This window comes from Rhamphochromis sp. 'chilingali', assembly GCF_963969265.1.
Source record: "Rhamphochromis sp. 'chilingali' genome assembly, chromosome: 14".
Taxonomy (NCBI): domain Eukaryota; kingdom Metazoa; phylum Chordata; class Actinopteri; order Cichliformes; family Cichlidae; genus Rhamphochromis; species Rhamphochromis sp. 'chilingali'.
Window position 1 is genome coordinate 28,124,224 of NC_137941.1, and position 21,962 is coordinate 28,146,185.

Here is a 21,962-nt window from a genome sequence, read left to right on the forward strand (position 1 = left end):
TTTGGGGCATGTATTCTGTAATCTGTAATGGAATACATTTTAAAAGTAACCTTCCCAACACTGGGAACAGGCCATCATAAACAGAATAACACAATGAAATTAGATTAACGAGTGGCTTTCTGAACATACATAAAGTTTTAGTTTTGTCTGTGTGAGACTCAGAGTGTACCGTTTAGCTGCACGACCTTTATTGTGAAGCACAGTAAGCGGAAGCAGCTTGGGCTGTTGTGTGCAACTTGATGCCGGGTCCGAGCCGGACGCTGATGCGGATCTTCATCTCCAGACTTTTGGAAGTTGGGACTCTTTAAAGGTAACAAAGCCGACGCATTAAAAATTAATATTGAAATGTCTGCTAAATATTACATGAATATTGGCTTTTGCTTCACCAATAAGACAGCAAACAGCTCCGTGTCGCAGTGAAGCTAACGAGCTAGTTAGCTGAGCAAGTTGTAACAGGAATAACCACAGGCGTGTTAACAATGCATGTACTTTGATGTATCGCCTTTTTGGCTTCGTCTACTGTATCAAGAAAAATATTTTTCACTAGGCTTGTTTTTCAGAATCTTCTGGAATTTTGATTAAAATATCTAAGTGCTATTATTGCTATTTATTTCTCCCTTAATCTCGTAAACAGTTCCCAAATCTACATGGATGCTCTGTTTCTGATCAAGAATAGAGAAATAGAGGCTTTTACTTTGAAAGCTACCGTTTATCAAATGTAATTACCATTTAATTAAAAGGCAGCTTCGTGGAAGCAGATGCAGCTTTCATTTAAATTTTTGTTTGTGTAAGATGTAAAATTAAATATGTTGTAGTATGTTCATTTTTCTCGAGGAAAACTGTTGTACCATAAAAATAGGCGATCCTCCTGGAGTGACCCTGAAAACAGGGAAGAAATCTGCGGATATCAAAGCAACTGTTTGAATAGTTCAAGGTGCAGGAAACTGCAATGCAAAAGACAACGGTGTAAAAAAATGCTCCTCTTTCTTTTATCTGCAGACCACTTGTCCTTCCAAAGCCTGAGGCCATATAAAAGTAGAGATAATGCTTCCATCCTTTAAGCCAATCCAAACAGGCCACATATGTAAACGACACTCCTAAGGTGACATGCTGGCTCTCCTGTAGTGACTGTATTTGTTTTTTTTTTCTTGCTGTGGAAAGAAGCTGTTTGCCTCACTTACTGTGATATTAGTGAGGCAAGGGGATGGTAATGGCTACAGGGTTGGGTGGACAGGGTATTTAGAACTGATCTTTGTGTCTTTCTGCCCCAGTTCCTTTATTTGCGGCTGCTTGTTGACTCATTGAAGGAACATTCCCGATGGCGCACAGGGTTGCCTTAAGGGCCCAACACCCTCGGTCCATCTGGCTTATGGTGCTGCCGATGCTCCTCACCGTCCTTTTGGTGGCAGTTTGGGCAGAGGGCCAGGACTACTATGAATTGCTGGGAGTCAGCAGGGAAGCGACGACCAAAGAGATACGACGGGCCTTTAAGCAGCTGGCGCTCACCATGCACCCTGACAAAAACCCTGTGAGTTACACGGACAAACCACAATCCAGAAACACAAAAAAATGACACAGTAATTCTCTGAAATCTGTCGCGTCTCTATGAAACCCTGACAAAACTGATGCTTATCGACTATTTCAGGGTGACCCCTCAGCCCACGAGAAGTTCCTGCAGGTCAATCGTGCCTATGAAGTTCTGAAGGATGAAGACCTGAGAAAGAAATATGATAAATATGGAGAAAAAGGACTGGACGAGCAGCAGGGCGGACGCTATGAGAGCTGGAACTACTACAGATATGACTTTGGTAAGTAACCAATGGGATGTTACAACACTTGAATGTTTTTACAATTGTTTGTATAGAAATCGTTTTATGAGGATATTGTAAAAAGAAAAGAATAGCTAGCTCTGCTGTGAACAAAGAGTTGTTCAGTATTTAAGTTCGTCTTTCTGTCCAGGTATATATGACGATGATTTGGAGATCATCACGCTGGACAGTGGAGACTTTGGTAAGATATAAAACATATTCTGTTTTTGCTTTAGTGTACAAATGAGAAAAACCTTCATCCTTTTTCGATTGTTTGATGTTTTCCTTTCAGAAAAAGCCAACACGTAAGAACTATGTAAATTTAAAGATTTCTCAAATTTATTTTGATTGGCTTTTGAAATCTTGTTGTTCTTGTTTAATGACAGACATCATACATTGCATAATTAACTTCAGAGGTGTCAAACACATTTTAGTTCATTGTCATACAGAGCCTGAGCTAATCTTAATTGTGCTGGAACAGAAAAACAGTGCAATGGCCCCAAACAACCAATCAACCCACCAAACAAACAAACTGTTTGTTTGTTCTTGTATAAAAACATTTTAGCACATTCTCAAATGTTCACATTTAGTTATCCACAATGAGCAGTCTGAGAGGACTGAAGAAAAATTATTTTGTCTGAAAGACAAAACACAGTACAAAGTCCAAAATCTAATCTGTAGTTCTCGCCCCTCAGTCTTATGTTTGACATCCCAGACGCACATTTATACACTTGTAATTACTATGTGCGGTTCCACACATTGTAATTGTAATAGTCCTACCCACTGTCACATAGACATCAGGTTCCATTCTTTCATGACGGATGTCTTTGTCTTCTTCTGATTTCAAATTCTCTGCTCATGAGTGAAGAGGCTCTCAGTTGTTTGTCTTGCATGCTGGATTGGTTCTAAAATGTTTTTTATCCTGAACTTATTTCATATCTTGTCATCAGACACAAAGAGCCTAATCTGGAAGTAAACCTGTCAGCAGCAAATCAAATTGAAAACACAAAGGGAATGTTTAATGGTTTTCTTGTTTGATTTTAGTTTTGGGTGAGCTGCAGGGTACAATTCAAACTTTGAAGTTTGGGAATGGCTGGTCCAACTCCAGAGTAACTGCTATTTGCTGTCTGTTTTTTTTGTGTGTGTATATATGTGCCGTAAACCTTTTTTCCTGTAAGTCTTCAGACCTTAGCATAAAGCAGAACAGCTGTGCAGCTTTCTCCAAACTGTAGTTTTACCCCACTCTTATCAGTGGGAGCAACAGTAAAAGGATTTCAAAGGCACCACGACACAAACACCGTGTGAGAAACAAGAGCGTAAACAGGTAGTGACTGACGTGTCTGTGTGTCTGCTTCAGAAGCAGCAGTGAACTCTGGAGAAATCTGGTTCATCAACTTCTATTTCCCACGATGCTCCCACTGTCACCAGCTGGCTCCGACGGTAACACTACACAAGAAACACACTAAACACACATCCTCAGTCTTGCACCCTTTTATGATTTTGTTTTCTTCTGTGTTATATATGCATCTGTTAGAAAAACATTCCTGGTTTTGTTAGTTTCTTGCTCAAGTTGTAACTTGATAATAATCACATAGACAGAGTTAGACTCTGTGTCAGACAGAGTGAGTTACTAAAATATGTACGTGTCTGTTTGCTTTGACCTTTGCATGTCACAGTGGAGGGATTTTGCCAAGGAGATGGATGGTGTGATCAGGATTGGAGCGGTGAACTGTGGAGACAACAATCATCTCTGCAGGAGGAAGGGCATCAACAGCTACCCCAGTCTGTACATATACAGATCAGGACAGGTGTGTTTGCTGCTTTTTGTAGCAAAAATGGATATAGCTCAACTTTGAAAAATGAATGTAGTACATGCACATACTGAGTTAGCTCAAGCACCTGAACACTACAAACCTGAGCAGGCACCAAGTAAAAGTTTCAATCGAACGTCGATAAATGAGTTTAACAGACTCATCAAAGTAATGACAAAAGCTTGAAACCAGTTGTATACAGTTACCAGTGTTAGTCCATAATTGAACTTTTCCTATGATAGGCAAACAGCTTATTTATCCTTTGCCTCCTTTGTTTGTTTACACTAAGCAAAAAGTGCATGTTAAGGAAAATCAGTGAGTACGTTCTCATTCAAGGGTACATTTACTTCAACTACTGATGCTGTTGGAGAACCGTGTATAGCTTTGATTGCACTCTGTTGTGGATGCGGAGACAGACAGATGGAGACCCGACAGCCGAGTGGTTATTTCTGTTAAACCTCTTTGATGTTTGCTGCTTGAGGCACATGTTTAGTTGGTGCATTGTAATGTCACTTTTCCGCTGATGAGTTTGTGCATTCACACATTCACAAAGTAAAACCCAGACATAAAAGTTTGCGCTCACTGTTTGAAAGCTTTATTTAACATGTTCCATGTTTTGTTTCTTATAATTTCTTATCAATTCTTTGCATTTCTGTAGAGACCAGAGAAATTCAATGGGGAGCGCAATAGAGACAACCTGGTTCGCTTCTCCATGCAGTTCATCACTACAACCATCACTCAGCTCTGGCAAGGTGAACTACAACCCGCGACCACACTGAGATGAGCTAACTTTGTGTTAGCGAGCAGTCTGGCTAAACTTTCAGTGAAATACAGTCTGTGGAGAGTTTTTCTGTTGTTCGAGTTTATTCCTCATCCTATACGTACTAATGTTTTTTTTCCAGGTAACGTGTTCAGCGAGATAGAGAGCGCGTTCTCGTCAGGGCTTGGCTGGCTGATCACCTTCTGCTCTGACAGTGGAGGTAACACATGTGCACAGTCAGCTTTTTTTTTTGCATGCTAACACACACATACACACACATACAAGACTCTTTATGAAAAGACAGGCAGATGTGTCACAAATCAGTCTACATAACCATGTGCTCTGATACGTGGACACACAGAGTGTACTGGTGTTATCAAGCTTGTTGTTTAAAATAAATGGTGTTTGTCTCTTTTTCAGATTGCCTGGAGCCAAGAACGAGACAGAAGCTGGCAGGAATGTTGGTGAGACAACAGCAGTAATGTTTTTACAGCTGTTTATCACAGAGACATGCTGTGTCTGCTGAATAAATGAATTCACTTTAAAGATTTGAGCCAGTAGAGCATTTTATAAAGCCATGCAGGGAGGGGCACGCAGCTTTGGTTTTCAGTCTCCCACACCCATGACTCTTACACCTGAAATACCCACTCAGAGAAATGCTTAAATCCCACCAGACACACTGCAGTGTGATTCAGAAGAATCCCTGAATCTGCTTTGTGCGCCACATCACTTACATAAAATATTTTTTATGGAAGTTGCTTCAAGCTGCACGGAGCAGATAAGGAGGACAGTAAATCAGGCATAGAGAGAATCTAGTCAAATTATAAGGCCTGGTGCAGACCACATGCTCTGCTTCTAACGATCATTCAGATTTTATGTCATTTGAAGCTGTGTGAAGAACAGAACAAAACTGCTTTAGAGATGTGATATCACAGACACACAGCAGGTGTGTTTTATGGGATTGGTTAAATTGGCCCTGGATGGATTTAGAAATTTTCAAACACTTGAAGAGGTCATTTTTTTCCTCTAAAGTACTTGAGAAGAGAGAAAAGTCAGAGAGAGAGATTTTGAAATGACAAGGAGCAGGGGCATCTTACTACACGTAAAACGGCTGCAAAAAAAAGATGTACAGGCAGAGCACAACGGTCAGCACAGCACAAAATTTGGGTCCTTCGCTCTAGTTAGCGGTCAGCGCAGCGCATGTCGCGTCCTATGTGAAAGGGCCTTGAGGATATATGTCACTAATAATGTTAACACTGTCCTACATGAAAGACAAAGACAAAAAAAAAGGCTTAAATGCTAAATTCTACTTATGTGAATGTGTCACCAAAGAGACCGTGTGTCTAACCACAGTGTTGCTGTGTGGCTCTTTATATTTTTCAAATGATAAGCTTTATTTGGGGCTGATGAATGACAGGCAAATGTTTTCTCTGAGGGGTTGTGTGTCATCTTCATGCATTTGTCCTCTAACCTTTTGAAGTGAGGACGTACTTTGGATTTCCAGCTTGTCATTCCAATCTAATAGCTGCGAGGAACAGCCTTGTAAACGATGTCTGTGTGTGACCGACAGACCTATGACAGTTAGTGTCGTCTAGGCAATTTGATTGAATCCTATAAAGGTAGCTCACTATCCTCAAGTTATGTTTCATTTGTAACGTACATTGTGTAATGTTAAAAATCTTTTAAAAAAATCTAACTTTTATTTGTAGTTCTATCATGACAAGTTTATTAGTAGCTGTGATGCTGATGTATGTGTTGTAATAAATACTACAGCGCCTGTTTGATCTCTTTATAACTGCTAAGTGTTTGTGTCTGAATGTAGGATGGTCTGGTTAAGGTGGGATGGATGGACTGCACAGCAGATGAACAGATCTGTGCAAGTTTCCAGGTAAGGGTCAGAAGTACTATAGTAATGGTACTTGCATGAGATATCTGTGTAGTTGGGTTTATATACAATGTAAGTGGGAGTATCATCTGCAAAGATGGGGGTAAATGGTTTCTACATAGTGCTTTTCTACTTTACCTCAGCACCCAAAGCACTTTATACAGCATGCCTCGTTCACCCTTTTTTCCACACATTCACACTCCAATGAGACAACAACGTGGTGTTCAGTATTTTACCCAAGAATAGTTTGACATGCAGACTGGAGCAACTAGGGAACAAACCAAACCTTCCAATTAGTAAATTAGTAGATGACCTGCAATACCCCCTGAGCTACAGCCAGGAGGGAGGATGATATTTTGTCAACACATAGTGCTCTGCTTAGAACTGACTTTAGACTGATTTAGTTATTTCCAGCAGTATCGCCTGCTTGGCTAATCTTTCTGTTGTGTTTCAGGTGACCAGTGGAGCAACTGCTTTATTCCCACCTGGAAGTGCTTTGAATAAACCAGACAGTGTACTTGTAAGACGAAGAACACACTACTGTCTGTGCTAATACTGTGTATAGTACTGGAATACTGACTCTATGTGTATGTGTTTCAGTGGCTGAATACTCTGGACAGTAAAGAAATTTATAATCAGGTCATCAACCATCTACCTGATTTGGAACTTCTCACCAGCGACAGTTTCCAGGTATTCTGACTCCAGATGCACAGTCCACCTGTGCATAATACAATTACTTGTATTGTATTACAGCGCAATTCAATATAATACAGAAGTACAATGTAAAATTGTTCTGATGCAGTGTAACTTGTTTCGTCCAGAGTAAATTGGCCCATCATCGCTGGTTAATCAGTTTTACATTTGGTAACAAAAACTCTGCCTCCAACGAGTACAAGAAGCTACAAGCTTTCCTCCGAAATGACCACATACAGGTATCTGTCTATCTGACTGTCTGTGCGTGTCTCTGCATGTATCTGTCTGCCTGCCTGTCTGACTGACTGTTTGTCCTTCCAGGTTGGCAGAGTGGACTGTATAGCGGACTCAGAGCTGTGTCAGTCTCTTTACATTCATAAACCCTGTATGGCTGTCTTTAAAGGACTGGGAATCCACGACTTTGAGATCCACCATGGTCAGTACTACATTTGCATTGTACTGGGCTCAAAATGTGGTCATAAATATTTTGTACTTGTTAAAAAGATTTGTATGTGTAAAAAAAAATTTGTGCATGCGTAAAAAAGATTTGTGCGTGCGTAAAAAAGATTTGTGTGTGTGTAAAAAAGATTTGTGTGTGGACTTAGCCAAAAAAACCCCTGAAAGTTACAACTACGAATTTTGACCCTATTTTTCTTCCTTTCATCTGATTGGTGAATGTCATGTCAATCACAAATGTAACAATCCAATCAGAGAACAGATGGGTTTGGCTGTCGGAGGGGCGCTTTTTTTGAACTGCAGGTCTTTGAAGGGAATAAATGCCCTTTTACATGCCAACCCAGCGTTTTCCTTCATCACCACGAAGGAAAACAGTCTGTGGTCGTCCGAGTTTGGTGATTTTTGTGTCACAGGACTACGTGTTTAATACAGGGACTTCCACAGCCTTTTCAACAGCGCTGCGGACTGCGGGGTGGGGGCGGGCAGTGTTTTGGAAATGACAGTCTTCATTACAAAGCTTTCTTTGTTATGAATTAGCATACATGTTTTTATTGAACATTTGAAGAACTAGCAAAAAAACCAGAAACTCTTGTAGAGGACATAAAGTCAGAGATAGAAAAGACAAGGAGCAGGTGCATCTAGTACAGGTAGAGCTGCTGCAAAAACCCACAGAGCCCAGCAGCCAGCAACAAATTCTGGATCCTTTGCTTTTAGTTAGCAATTAGCATTAGCAGCACATCCTGCGTCCGATGTGAAAGGACTTTTATGCTGCGCACTGTGACTCACAGCAATGGTCCTGGGTCAGCCCTGACTTTGTGCTAAACTAATCCTAAAGTAATAATGGTATTTCTAACCACTGACATACCACAACTTTATCCTTTCAACAGCTGCTGAAAGTTAGGGGACCTAACTGCTATCGGATATTTATATAGAGATTACCCTTCAAGGACCTGCAGTTCAAAAAAGTGCCCCTCCAACAGCCAAACCCATCTGTTCTCTGATTGGATTGTTTAATTTGTGATTGACATGACATTGACCAATCAGCTTAAAGGAAGAAAAATAGGGTCAAAATTCGTACTTGTAACTTGCAGGGGTTTTTTTGGGCTAAGTCCACACACAAATCTTTTTTACACATACAAATCTTTTTTACAAGTACAAAACCGATTTACAAGTACAAAATATTTATGACCACATTTTGAGCCCATACATGTTGCTCTCCACTTGCATTTTATTTGTTTAAATTAGTTTGAATATCTCTGCATGTTTGAGGAGGACATGTACGTCTTGTCCAACTAGCAGTTTGTTACAAGGTTACAAGGATAGAGGAGTTCCAAAAAAGGGCTCATGTTATTATTTGAGGAGCCAGTTTGCTAAGGTTGGTTGAACAATGGCTTATTAAGTTAATCCGTTCAGAGAAGGTTTGCTCATCTGCATTAACTCGTGTGTTTTGTGTAGGCAAAGATGTGTTGTACAATATTGTGGGTTTTGCGAGGGACAGCGTTCGAGCTTTTGTCACCACTCTGGGGCCGGACAACTTTCCTTCAGACAGAAAGGAGCCGTGGCTCGTCGACTTCTTCGCTCCGGTTTGTATTTGACTACTTTAATCACAATTATGATGTTGTGCTTTATCTTTTGGTGGCAGATTTTCAAGTAGGTGGTTATTTTAGTGGTTAAAATGATTTATTAAGCTGTGACCTCAAAAGTGAACAACAAACTCTTCCTTTATTTATTTATTTACATTTGATTCACTACAAAAGAGTTTGTAGTTGTTGCATCTAAATCTTTTAGTTTTAGTTGATTAAATATTACGAGATTATAGTAGACTAAACCTAAAGTTGCTTCAGTGACTAAAATACAAAGTGTAAACCACTTTGGAACAACCAGTAAATAAATTGTAAAATATATCCATACTGTTCTCTTTCTTCTAAGCGTTGATATTTATGTTATATTTGGCTGAATGCGATTGAGAAGTTACACACAGCTGTGATAATGTGACAATTGACTGTAAAACATTGATAAAAGCCAATCGATGAGGCAAGTTACTCTTATCAGTCCAGATTGACTCACATTGATTGCATTGTCTTTTAGACGGAGTTATTTGCAAAGCTTTGGAAATCTGTCACAACACAAAATCAGGATCAAGAGTCTGAAAGTGAAAAAAAATAAATTTGAAACCCAAAAAAAGAAGTTAATGAAAACAAATAAATTATTTAAAATAAAATAATTATTAAAGAAAAAAATTGTATTTTTTTATTTTTTAAATATAAAAAATATCAGAATTTCACTTTGAAATAGCTTTTGACCCTGATGTAGCTTCACGTGACTGCATCCAGTCTGAGCTGGACTGGGATCGTTTGGAGACACGTCTCCCACCAGGCGAGCTATTTGTGCATTCTTCAGTTGCAAACAATATTCAATGCAATCACTGTTATTTTTTATTTATTTTATAATTGCAGGGTTTGACAGTTTAATACTATCTTTATTCTAGTGTGACTGAGCTATGAGCTAAGGGACCAAACGTAGCACAAGAGTAATCTGCTGGTTGCGCCAAATGTTTTTGGCACTGATGATGCAGCCAGTCAGAGTCCTTGTTTAACTTCAGGGCTGGTGGTGGTGCTACACCTACAACACAAACAGTCACTAACTCTGAGGCAGATATGGACCACTTTGTTGGGAGCATTGTGAGCTTGTAAGAGGCAAGAAAGACCCTGAAACACTGAGAACGCTGTGTGAACAAGGGCTAATTAATCAAGCTTTGTCAACCGTAGTAAAAACATTAAAAACCAAAAGTGAGAAAATGGGACTTAAAATCAGTTTTAATCTATTACCACTTTGTGAAAACTGAAGTTTGTAAATAGCACTAGTTAAAAACCAAACTACTGACGTGATAACGACCACCGACAGCCTAAATCCTTGGTAGCTCAGATTTGAACATTGGGTAAGAATTGTCGTTGCTACTTATTAACCTCACAAACATTTGGCTCTTGCTTGCAGTGGTGCCCCCCGTGTCGAGCTTTACTGCCGGAACTGCGAAAAGCTTCAATCCAGCTAGCTGGGCAGATGAAGTTTGGCACTTTGGACTGTACCATCCATCACAACCTCTGTTCTAGAGTAAGCACACACATCCGTGTATATTGTTGATTTTTAAGCTTAAGGCTAAAATGTGCCGACCAATTAGTAATTTACTTTTCTCTTTTTTCAGTATAATATTCAGGCTTATCCCACCACAGTGATCTTTAATGGTTCTTCTGTGCATGAATATGAAGGCCATCATTCAGCTGATGGCATCCTGGAGTTTATACAGGTACTACATCAAATACAACTGAAATGGCTCCTCTTTGCCTGGATTTTTGTCATCTGTACACCGTTTGGTCAAAATGTACCTTTAAGAAATTTACAGCTCCAGCTGTAATGAGTAATCTTTTTCAAATGAATCAGTAATCTAATCAAGTAATCGGATAAGAAATACTTGAGTTTCATTTATGAGCAATAATAAAAACTCAAAAGAGATTACAGGTCTTTCAGAATGAACTGCTCATTGGTTTCCATTTTGGAAATTGCAATATTTTAAAGTTTCACTGCATGTAAAAGAAGAAACCCAGCTAAACCCTTTAGCTGTATTTGCATACCATATTAATTTCATTTTTTTTTAAGAAAACGCTTTCTTAAATGCAAATATATATATATTAAACACATTTTTATTGGCTTGTGAAAAAAAGCTTTTATTTTTATATATTTAAATATTAGTGCAATTTAATTGATACAATATTTTATATTATTTCACTTTAATCTGAAATGTTTTATGAAAGCACTTGACGTTTATATGGTTTTTTACACCCCATGTCCCCCTTTAGACTGATCCCTGTTTACTGCAGGTATTGTTTCCATCTAAAATAGGACGGCTGCTGTCAGCCTTCAGAGAGCTGAACACGGGTTCGGACGAAGTTAACGGTTCATCTGAACATTTTAATACAACTTCTGGAGATTTACTGCAGATTTTTCTGTGTAAAACAAACAGCGGTGGACGGAGCAGCTACAAACTTTGCTTTTCTTTACGTCAGAGTTTGATGATCGGGTGTTTTGATGAAGGACTCCCGCTCGCTTTCCCCCACTAAAGATTAATGCCTTTTACCATTGGTGATCACAGGAACAGCCCTGCTGTTTACGTCACTAGAAACATTTTTCTTTCATTCTACCTGAGCTCAATGTCTCAGTAACGGCTCCGTCTCTTTGCTCTTTGTGGTGTGTAAACAGACTCCGGGTCCACGTTAAACTGCCAGCATCATCATCATTGCTGCTGTTGTGTTATCAGTGTTTTTGTTTAAAACTGAGGCCTGAGTGGGCTGAATGTTGTCCGACTTTTTATTCACACGCTGCTCCTAAACACATTTATTCTGAAGGTTTGTTTTAGTCACACCTGTGTTAAGCGCTCACGTTTACATCGTTTAACACATCAGTGCAATACAGAGCCGTGCATTAACCAAAGCATCGAAGCAAAGTTTGTGTTGAGAATTTTTTTATGATCAATTTTTTTTTATTACTCAGTGAATCATTGCAGCTAAAGGGCTCATCACCACTGTCAATATTATTACAAAATAACATTTGATGCATAGTATAATTTTTTTTCATTGCTGTTTTCCTTTGGTTGCCTTTGGTCTCAAAGTGGAGTATTTAAAAGACAGTGAGATCACAAAGGGCTTCTTTCTATCTCTGCAGGACCTGGTTAATCCATCGGTCCTGATTTTGGATCCTTCAAGCTTCACAGAGAAAATTAAAGGTAAAACCTGCTCCTGACAATAATAATGGATTGCATTTATATAGCGCTTTTCGAGACCCTCAAAGTGGTTTACAATTCCACTATTCATTCACTCTCACATTCACACACTGGTGGAGGCAAACCACTGGGGCAGGCTGACAGAAGCAAGACTGCCGCACCATCGGCCCCTCTGGCCATCACCAGTAGGCGGTAGGTGAAGTGTCTTGCCCAAGGACACAACGACCAAGACAGACAGAGCTGGGGATTGAACCGGCAGCCTTCCGGTTACAAGATGAGCTTCCTAACCCCCTGAACCACGGCCGTGACAATAAACTGCTTCTTGCACAAAGGGCTAGTTGCAAAGACTTTGAACAGCACTGTTGTAAAAGAACTTGACAGCTGCAATTGCTGTTTTATGAAAACTACCCATTCCCATCTTTCAGTTTAAAGCACCATAGAGGCCGGATTATTAAAGTTAAAGTCTAACACAGTGGTCTGTTTCTCTGCTGCAGGTCGAGATGAAGGACAGATCTGGGCGGTAGATTTCTACGCTCCCTGGTGTGGTCCCTGTCAGGCTCTGATGCCTGAATGGAGACGCATGGCCCGGGTATAACTCACTTTACATGTGCCATATATAGACCATAGACACAAACTGAAAGAACACAAGAAGGAGAGCTGTATAAACTTTAAAGGTCATCTAGCTGCTTCACTCTACTGTCACCTGATCAGTAAACTTCAGTAACCCTGAGCCACTGGAAGCTCGAGCCATGACACGGCCTCCAGCTTGTTCTGCTGTTGTATGCTTTAGATGAACCTTAGTAGACACTTTTTGTATTTTGTTTTCAGAATGTACAAAGGTCTCAATTTGCCATTCATAATTTTCCTGCTCTCTCTTTGATAGATTTGTTTCTGCAGCATGACCTGTCCTTGACAGTTAATGGCATATTTCTAAAAACTGAGCTGAGATTCTTTCCTTTAAACCCATATTTATTGTATAACATAAGCTTGAATGCGATTTATTAAACAGTTAAAATAGCCAAATTGTGCCCTGGTCCAAAAATATATGAACCTTAAAGGAAAGAAATTCAGTTTAGATGTCAGTTTTAAAATTAATACCTATGACTGAATCTGCACAACTCCACAAAACAGTGAATTTGTGAAGAAAACCAGGAACATTGGGATTTTGTTTATGAACCTAAAGCAAGTGACAGAAATCAGCAGATGAAAACAGAGGGTCAGGACTCAGCTAGCAGAAGGAGAGAGCAGCCTCTAACCTGACGCCGTCTTGGTTTCCATCCAGCTGCTTTCAGGTCAGATCCTGGTCGGTTCGGTCGACTGTCAGCGCTTTCAGTCGTTCTGTCAGAGCCAGAGTGTGAGAGCATACCCAGAAATCCGCCTGTACCCTGGAAACAGCCGGCAGCCAGATCGCTATACGTATGTAACTCACTTTACATGCTCAGATGTCGGGAAATGAATATTCCCAGGAGATGAGAATATGGATATGAGTTTCATCACAACATCTCAGATGATCAGAATTATTTGTTTTACCTTCTTACATCTTCTTTTTACTTAGATTATTGATTACTGATTTCCTTTTCGCCTGCCTGTCTCTGTAGGAGTTATAATGGTTGGCACAGAGATGCCCATTCACTGAGAACATGGGCACTGAGGTGAGATGCAAGTTGCCTTTTCTTGTCTTTCTGTATTTCTTTAGGGTTTTTCTTTCTTTCTGCAGTAAAAGAACCAATGAAATGGGACGTGTACAGTGTTAATAGTTGAGTTATTCTCTTGTGTGTACAGTTTTTTACCCAGAGCCTCTGTGGACCTTACTCCAGAGACCTTCAGATCTCTGGTTCTGTCAGGTCGGGATCACTGGGTCCTGGACTTTTATGCCCCCTGGTGCGGACCCTGTCAACACTTTGCCCCGGAGTTTGAGGTCCTAGCTCGGGTGTGAAAACTTTGCTTCTCTGCATGAATCTTGTTGCTTTTTTTCTGCAGTGACTGATGAGACAAACCGAAAGTAAACTTCTCCAACAGACTGTGGGACGAAGCACAAATTAAGAGTTTCTTAAAAGTATGGTTTTCTTGTAGTCAAGAGTCCTGCAGTCATGCTTTTTGTGTGTGTGCGATTGACAGATGCTTAAAGGCGAGGTCCGGGCAGGGAAGGTTGACTGTCAGGCTCATTATCAGACCTGTCAGTTAGCTGGAATCACCGCCTACCCAACTGTCAGATTGTACCCATACCTGGGAAAAAAGAGGGTAAGCACACACACACACACACACACACACACACACACACACACACACACACACACACACACACACACACACACACACACACACCGTGACTAGCACTGTCACTTCAGAGTAAGAATGTTCTAGGATTAGACTTCATGGCTGTAGCCTCTTTTTATTTTGTAAAAGTTGTGTTGCTTGCCATGTTTTTCTCCATGCTTCAGTTTTTTATGTTTGTTTTTATTTTGTTTTGGTGAATCTGTCTTCTCCCAAATATTTTTGTTAATTAGGAATCAACTCCTGATTTTTCCCCATTCTAACATTTTGTCCATCAAATACCATTTAAAAAAAAGTAAAAGCAAGGTTTATAATCTAATGTTTTATATTCATCACCAAAAAAAGAGCTCAGTTTACTTTTATAAAACAAAAGAAAAGCAAAAAGCACAGCCTTCATCATCAGATTTGATGGGAAAGAATCAGTTATGGATTGACTTAATAGTGGAAAAGATTATAATGTGTGTGTATGTGTGTGTTCTGACAGCATGAACAGAGTGGGGAGCATATCAATAGCCGAGACGCTAACGTGATCGCTGACACCGTCAGACAGCGGCTACAACAGCTGTTGCCACGGTTACACAATAAGCCAAAGGTAAGTGCCGGTTAACTTCAAGCACAAATCAACCCAGCCGCTGAACTGGAGTCTGACACGTTTGTATGTTGTAGGATGAGCTGTGATGGAAGCGGGCGGTACTGTGAGGAAGATGAGCCACCTGATTGGTCAGGTAGAGACAGAAGTGAATTTGATTGGCCCAGCAAGATGATCAATCGGTCAACACTCCTTTATAGAAGCTACAGCTGGAACACTGGGACCGACTGTTACCTGCTGTGCTGAATGTACTGAACACTTCTGCCTTGTTTATGTTTGGTTTATAATTGTCTCCATTGTTTCTATTTACTCTATGAAGTAAAACTTTGGGACACTGTGTATTGATCATGTTACTGACCCACACACACTCACCGATCCAATTGTTGACATAGTGTTGTATTTTATTGCTCATGTAAAAACTGTTTGAGAATAAAACGGTTCGTTTCTGTTAGATGTGTGTGCATCCCTGTGAGTTTTACAACCATCCCTGCAGGTTAAATTCAAAGTATACAAAGATGTTGACAAGATTCAGAAAAAAGAAATAATCACAAAGTATTAACTCTTTCAATTACTTTGTTTTTTTCTCAAGCAAAAGTGCCATGCATTTCAATCTCATGGTTTCTCAACACTGTTGCTTTTCTGTGTGTCAAACTGAGTTTTTGGGGATTGGATAGGGGTGCATCCAGAGGGACATGAGGTGGCAATAGCCCCGCTGAAAACATGATCGTCCACCTCAATGCTCTGTATGGACCCCAGAACGTAAACACACAGCTGTAGATGTTTTCTTAGTTATTCACACTTTGACCAGCAGGTGTCACTGTTCACTCACTGTTCACTCACTGTGTCATCTGGCTGAAAACTGTAGGAGACAGGAGCTTAAGAAAAGTTGGATTGACAAGATAAATACGTGCAGACAGGGTTTATAAAGTCTCTGAAAAGAGCTCAGAATATATCAAGGATTGGGTGCCCGCTGAAATCCTCAGTAAAAAAAAAAGGTTTATACTGTTAATGCGTTAAAGTTAATTAGATCATTAATTACTTGTTATATGTAATATGTATTCCCACAGAAAAAACAAACAAATAAAACTGATGCATTTATCTTATGCTCTTGGAAATTTTACACAAATAAAAAACAAAACAAAAGCAACAAACTGTATTGAAATAATTTGGAGCTTTTTAATGGTTTGTAATGGCTGTGTATCTTAAGAAGGGCAGCAGGTGTCACTGTTGCTTCTCTGTGCAGTGACTTCCCCAGAAAAGAGTTGATCAGGAAACAGAACCTGTGCACTGATTCAACTTTTGGAACACGGGCTTATCCACAACGGACCTGAGTCACATTACATTACCATGAGAACATTACATTGTGTCACGGTTCTGTATTATGTGGTCTGAAGAAAACTAATCTACTATACTCAGTGTTGGGGAGTAACGGAATACATGTACCGCCGTTACGTATTTAAAATACAAAATATGAGTAACTGTATTCCGTTACAGTTACCGTTTAAAAAGGTGGTATTTGGAATACAGTTACTTTGTTGAATTAAATGGATTACTCGGCAGTACTTTCCTGTTTCATATTGTCGCGGGTCAGGACTGTTTGGGTTTTCTTTGACAGCTACGTTCTGTTGTTCCAGGTGGCAGCGTTACAGTTGCCATGGTTACAGGGTGACACTCTCTCTCTGCATGTTTCCTGGGTGAGAGAGCGCCTTTTTGTTGTTGTTGTTGTGCTAAGCTAACAGGCAGAATGCTACAGGTATAGCTCTAAAGAATGTAGCATCATGGGCAGTGTAGTCCGTGCTGCAGGGAGAATGGACTGCCATACACGTTATGTGTCCGTGAACTCGAGGAGGGAGAAAAAGGCGAGTAGAAAGGTACGAGTTGTCATCGAGCAGAAACGGGAGCTGGAAGCATGTAAATATAATAATAACCACTGCAGCCAAGAAGAGTGCCTGACGAGCCCAGTTGTAAGTAAGCTATTAAGACTCGACTGTACGCTGTGTTCGTGTTTTCCTCCGAAACAATAATTTCCGTTGGAGCAGCCTTTCAACGCCTCTCTCTGTCTCTCGCAAGCAAAGTTGACCCAGACAACAAAGTAAAGCTATTTTTCGGCTATGAGCCCAACTCGGAACCCGCCGTATTAGTCAGAGGTCCCTTTACTACGCTTCGGAGCCGCGGACCTTCAGTAACAATAATAAATCACAGCAATAGTACATTCACATAGTTGTAAACAGCATGATAATATATTAAGTAATCCAAAGTATTCAGAATACGTTACAGAATACATTTTGGGGCATGTATTCTGTAATCTGTAATGGAATACATTTTAAAAGTAACCTTCCCGACACTGACTATACTATACTCAATAAATTAAGCTGTAGATAGCAGCTGGTCTGCTAACCTTGTGAACTGAAGCCTAAAGTTCATCCATGCCTTCGGTAAGACAGAAAAAGGTGGTGATATTAATGTTTCTGTGCATATAATTTTCATCGAATCTGTCTCTGATGATCACACTGGGAAACTGGCCAGGTTCACATTAAAGATTTCTTGATGATAATGAGAAACTCTTCTTTGTCTTCTGTAGCAGTAGGTGAGAGTCTACCTCAAAAGTAAAAATCTACTAAGCAGCAGTGATGCTTATATCTGGCTAATTTGCACCATAGTGTAAAAGATGAATGTAGCCTCTGGCTCTGAGAAGCAAAGCCAATTCAGGTAATGCCTTTTAATGGCCACCAGGGGGGGATACCTGTTGCATGAAAAACCCTGTAGAAGTCTTTGGGGAAAGGGCTCTCAGCTCTGACTGCAGTAAGCACTTTCCTGATGGGCTCACTCATTTTGGTTCATACCTAATATAACATTATTTCCATTTTATACATTTTGGTCATTCTAAGAGTCAGAAAGCACGATTAACTGGATATACGTCTTGGCTAATGACTCATGATTTTTAAGTTGTTAGCTAACAAACGTGCTTGCTGGTTCCAGTTTGAAAACGCCAACACTGTGATGTGATGACAGTGAAAACTTTCTTCTCAAGGAGTTCACAAACCAGTGACGTCACAGTAGCTACACCCATCTAAATCCATGTGATTCGTGAAGATTATTCTTGATTTTGCTGATAACCTATTTGTTTGGCAACAAATCACATCTTGGGCATAACCAACAATTAATCTCATCCCAGTGGGAATGCGAATTTCGCAGTAATCCATCCAGTTGGTGTTGAAAACAGAAAAAAGGTCAAACATAGTCCTGTGAAAAAAATATTTTCCCAGGGCTCTGTGCGGCCCTGTGAAAGTGCATGCCATGATTCAATTGTTTGTAGAACCACCTTTAGCAGTAATTATAAGTAAGTTGAAGTAATTGCTTCTGTAGGACTTTATCAGTCTCTCATTGTTGAGGAGGAATTTTGGCCCGCTCTTCTTTACAAGGTCCCACTACAGTATTTGAGCTCTGGACTTTGACTGGGCCACTGCAACACCTCGATTCATTGATTTTTCAGCAATTGTGTTGTAGATTTGAGATGTGCTTGGGATAACTGACCTGTTGCATTACCTCATATGGGCCAAGTTTAGCTGTCAGACAGATGGCCTCACATTTGACTCTAGAACACTTTGGTTTTGGTTTGGTTCATGGTCAACTCAGTGACTGCATGGTGCCCAAGCCCTGCAGCTGCAAAACAAGCCCAAATCATCACCCCTTTACCATCGCCACTGACAGCTCCTATGAGGTGTTTGTTTTCGCTGAATGCTGAAAATGTGTTAAGACACCTGAGAATGCTGCACACCTACAAACTGCCAAAACTTCTGATTTTATAGAGTTGTTTTGATTAGCAGGACCTGGTTGCTACTTACCCTATGCGGTAGATGAAACGTGAGAGGATCACTGAGGTTAGCGTGGTTCATTTTATGGGGGACATGAAAATTAAATTACTTTATGTGTCCATGTGATCAGTGACACCTATAAAAAATATAATGCTAGGCATTTGTGTTTCAGGTCTACCTTTAGTAATTCACCTGTTACACAAACCTTACACATTATACTGTTGGACAGCATCACGTCCCTCTCTATATAAATCTGTATATAATTACATACAAGTGTAACCATCAGACATAGAAATTCTCACAGTCTGGAAAAGACCAATAGTTAAAATGTTCTCTATTACTGTAATTACCTAAATGACCTTAGATACTTTCCACTTGAACATTATTAGAGGAGGACATTTCTATGTAGTCCCCCCCTTTACCTCTTTCTCTCTCTCCGTTTTGTGGGCAGTTGGAGGTCAGCATTGACGCAGCACTGCTCCATAAACCACTGGAATCACTTACTGCGTGTGCATTCTATTGTTTCATTATGTGAAATGGAGCAACAAGTTGGACAAACACTCGCTGAGTTATTGTGGGAACCGACCTGGTAGTCCTGTGCGTGTGTGTTTTGATGATGATGTCAGATTACTTTCCGTGTTGGACGCTTGGAGATTTGGCTGGCCATATTTGAGTTGGAGAGCACCGCTTCCTGTGACGCTGTGTGCTGCATAGAACAAACTTTTACATGCCTTATCACAATGATTAACACACAAGAGAAAATCCTGCCAGAGTAGCTCTGTGTACGTTTAAGCTGTTTAATTTTAGCATTAAATAACATCATTAAGAGAAAAAAGATTCCACATTTCCATAATCATTTGTTGATGTTGTTAACACTGGAGAAATTTCATTTAACCTTTAACACCACCAAGTGTTAAACAAGACCCTGAAACCCCTATTAGCACAACTCCAAGACCACTAAATTTAAGACAACATCATGATCTGAAACACAGGAAAAAAGGATTGGACAGAAAAAACAGGGCATATATCAGACCAAATGAGGGATATGTATAATACTGGAATGAACTATAACTGAAGCACTGGTACTGGATGAAACCCTGTTAAAACTAGTGCCCCAACACCAACAAGAAATAGTGGCCAAAAAAAATTCAGAGAAGGTGGCTAACAAACAGATATTTAGCCAACTATGCCAAAACATCACAAGATGGAAACACACTAGGGCTAAAAATAATAACTAATCTGAATCAGGACTGCAACATCAAAAGGTTAGAAGACCAAAATATGGCAAATACCAGACTGAACTGGCGACAAAGCATCAGTGGATACTGGCTCAAATCAGGGTTTGAATTATACTAGGAAAAACATTAGATTGGAAAATATTGAAAGAAAAATTAATAAAGGCAGCAAAACAGAAAAAAGGACTAAACATTATGTCATAACTGACCAAACTAGGGCTTAAACCCCCCAAAACACTAATACCAAGCCCTGGCCTAGAAACCTAGGTCAGGATATCAATGGGATATCAATCCCTGCTAGGTGACTATGGTTTCAAACCACGAGTCCAAAAACTAGAGCTAAAATGTAAGGTGATAACATATAAAACTCCTAACACATTACAAAATTATTAAATTGATTTATAGATAGAGATATATAGATTAAACCCTGGCTAAGACATCAGAGTAATTCTGACCAACATGTGAAACAACATAACCAAAATATTGGATTACACCTGCTACAGAGACTCATTAAGCAGGGATGTCAAACTGTATGTGGGCCACATTCAGCCCACTTTGATCTTAATGCGGGCGAGTGAAACTGTTCTTTCTGTCATCATAAAAATCTTTAATTAACATATTGAATCCCTGAGATATCCTAATATAAAACAGAGAAAAGCAATTTCTACAGCACGTCTCAGTCTTTTTACATGATAATTTGTAAAATTACAAAGTTCTGGTTGCTCACTGTCCAGACTGTCCTGTAGTTTCAAAACAAAATTTTTGTTGATTGAACTGAAATATCTAAATTAGAAAGTAAAACACAGGAAATTTTCTGACATTTAATTGTTTGTCTATTATTTTCTGTCTATTACAGTTTCGGTGTAATATGAATGGCTGTGGGGGGGGGGGGGTCTTTATTAGCAGAAAAAAGCTGTAAAATGTCTGATAATATAACTTAAAGTCCAAAAATGTATGTCCTCCATCATATTTTCCAAAGCTGTCTAGCGGGCTGGATTGGAGTCTTTGCTGGGTCGATTCGGGCCACCGGGCCTCATATTTGACACCGTGCATCAGAGAGTCTGATAAAACCCTAACCCATTATTGTTGGGTCTTTACCTTACAACCAGACCCCAAACGGTCCCAGTAGATGGCCACTCCTCCCTGAGCTTGATTCTGCTGGAGGTTTCTTCCTGTTAGAGGGTAGTTTTTCCTTCCCACTGTCACCAAATTCTTGCTCATAATATAATTATTGGGGTTTTCTTTGTATTACTGTAGAGTCTTTACCTTACCATACCAATCACCTCGAGGCAACCACTTTTGTGATTTGGCACTATATAAATATTATAAATACTATATTATATTGAATGTTGATAATATTGTATCAGTATCAGTGAAGCTATAGGAAAAGCTAGGGCAAAAACACCCTAGGATATGGCAATATACCAGACTACATCAGATTCATGTTGCATAGAAAAAAAATGAAAAAGGGTTAAAACATTGACGAGAAAATTGACCAAGCTAGCACTGAAACGTTGTCAAGTGCTCTTACAAAACGGGCTGAAATACAACCAAATATTTGACAGCACCAGATGTGATGACACATGAGAAAAGCCAAAGAAACATTTCTACTTGTGCTTTTTAGTTTTATTTCAATGAGTGTTTAAGAACTTGATGAACAGATGTTGGGGGGGGAAAAAAAAAGGATTTAAAGCAGCTTTAACTTCTGTCAACAAGGTCGGCCGGTGTCAAACTCTCTGCTGTGTCAGCACTCAGGAACATGAATAGAACCACTCAGCCTCCAGAAACAGACTACACCTTATCCCAGCACCAGGTGTGTTTTCAGTCAGGCAGTCAGCTGAAGTCAACACGGAGCACAGACC

At 39.8% G+C, this 21,962-nt stretch overlaps 1 protein-coding gene across 1 annotated transcript; it reads left to right on the forward strand.

The window, feature by feature from the left end:
• The first annotated feature begins 205 nt into the window (after positions 1-205).
• dnajc10 (DnaJ (Hsp40) homolog, subfamily C, member 10) lies at positions 206-15,501 on the forward strand. Its single transcript, XM_080902541.1, has 25 exons — positions 206-310; positions 1,272-1,528; positions 1,646-1,808; positions 1,960-2,010; positions 3,166-3,248; positions 3,485-3,616; positions 4,278-4,371; positions 4,522-4,599; positions 4,800-4,843; positions 6,202-6,267; positions 6,719-6,784; positions 6,865-6,954; positions 7,086-7,196; positions 7,279-7,393; positions 8,869-8,996; positions 10,408-10,524; positions 10,616-10,717; positions 12,130-12,190; positions 12,682-12,776; positions 13,470-13,603; positions 13,786-13,839; positions 13,970-14,117; positions 14,306-14,428; positions 14,946-15,053; positions 15,128-15,501. The coding sequence occupies exons 2-25, from the start codon at positions 1,319-1,321 to the stop codon at positions 15,137-15,139; spliced, it is 2,385 nt and encodes a 794-aa protein (XP_080758667.1). The 5' UTR covers positions 206-310; positions 1,272-1,318; the 3' UTR covers positions 15,140-15,501.
• The last annotated feature ends 6,461 nt before the right edge of the window (positions 15,502-21,962 follow it).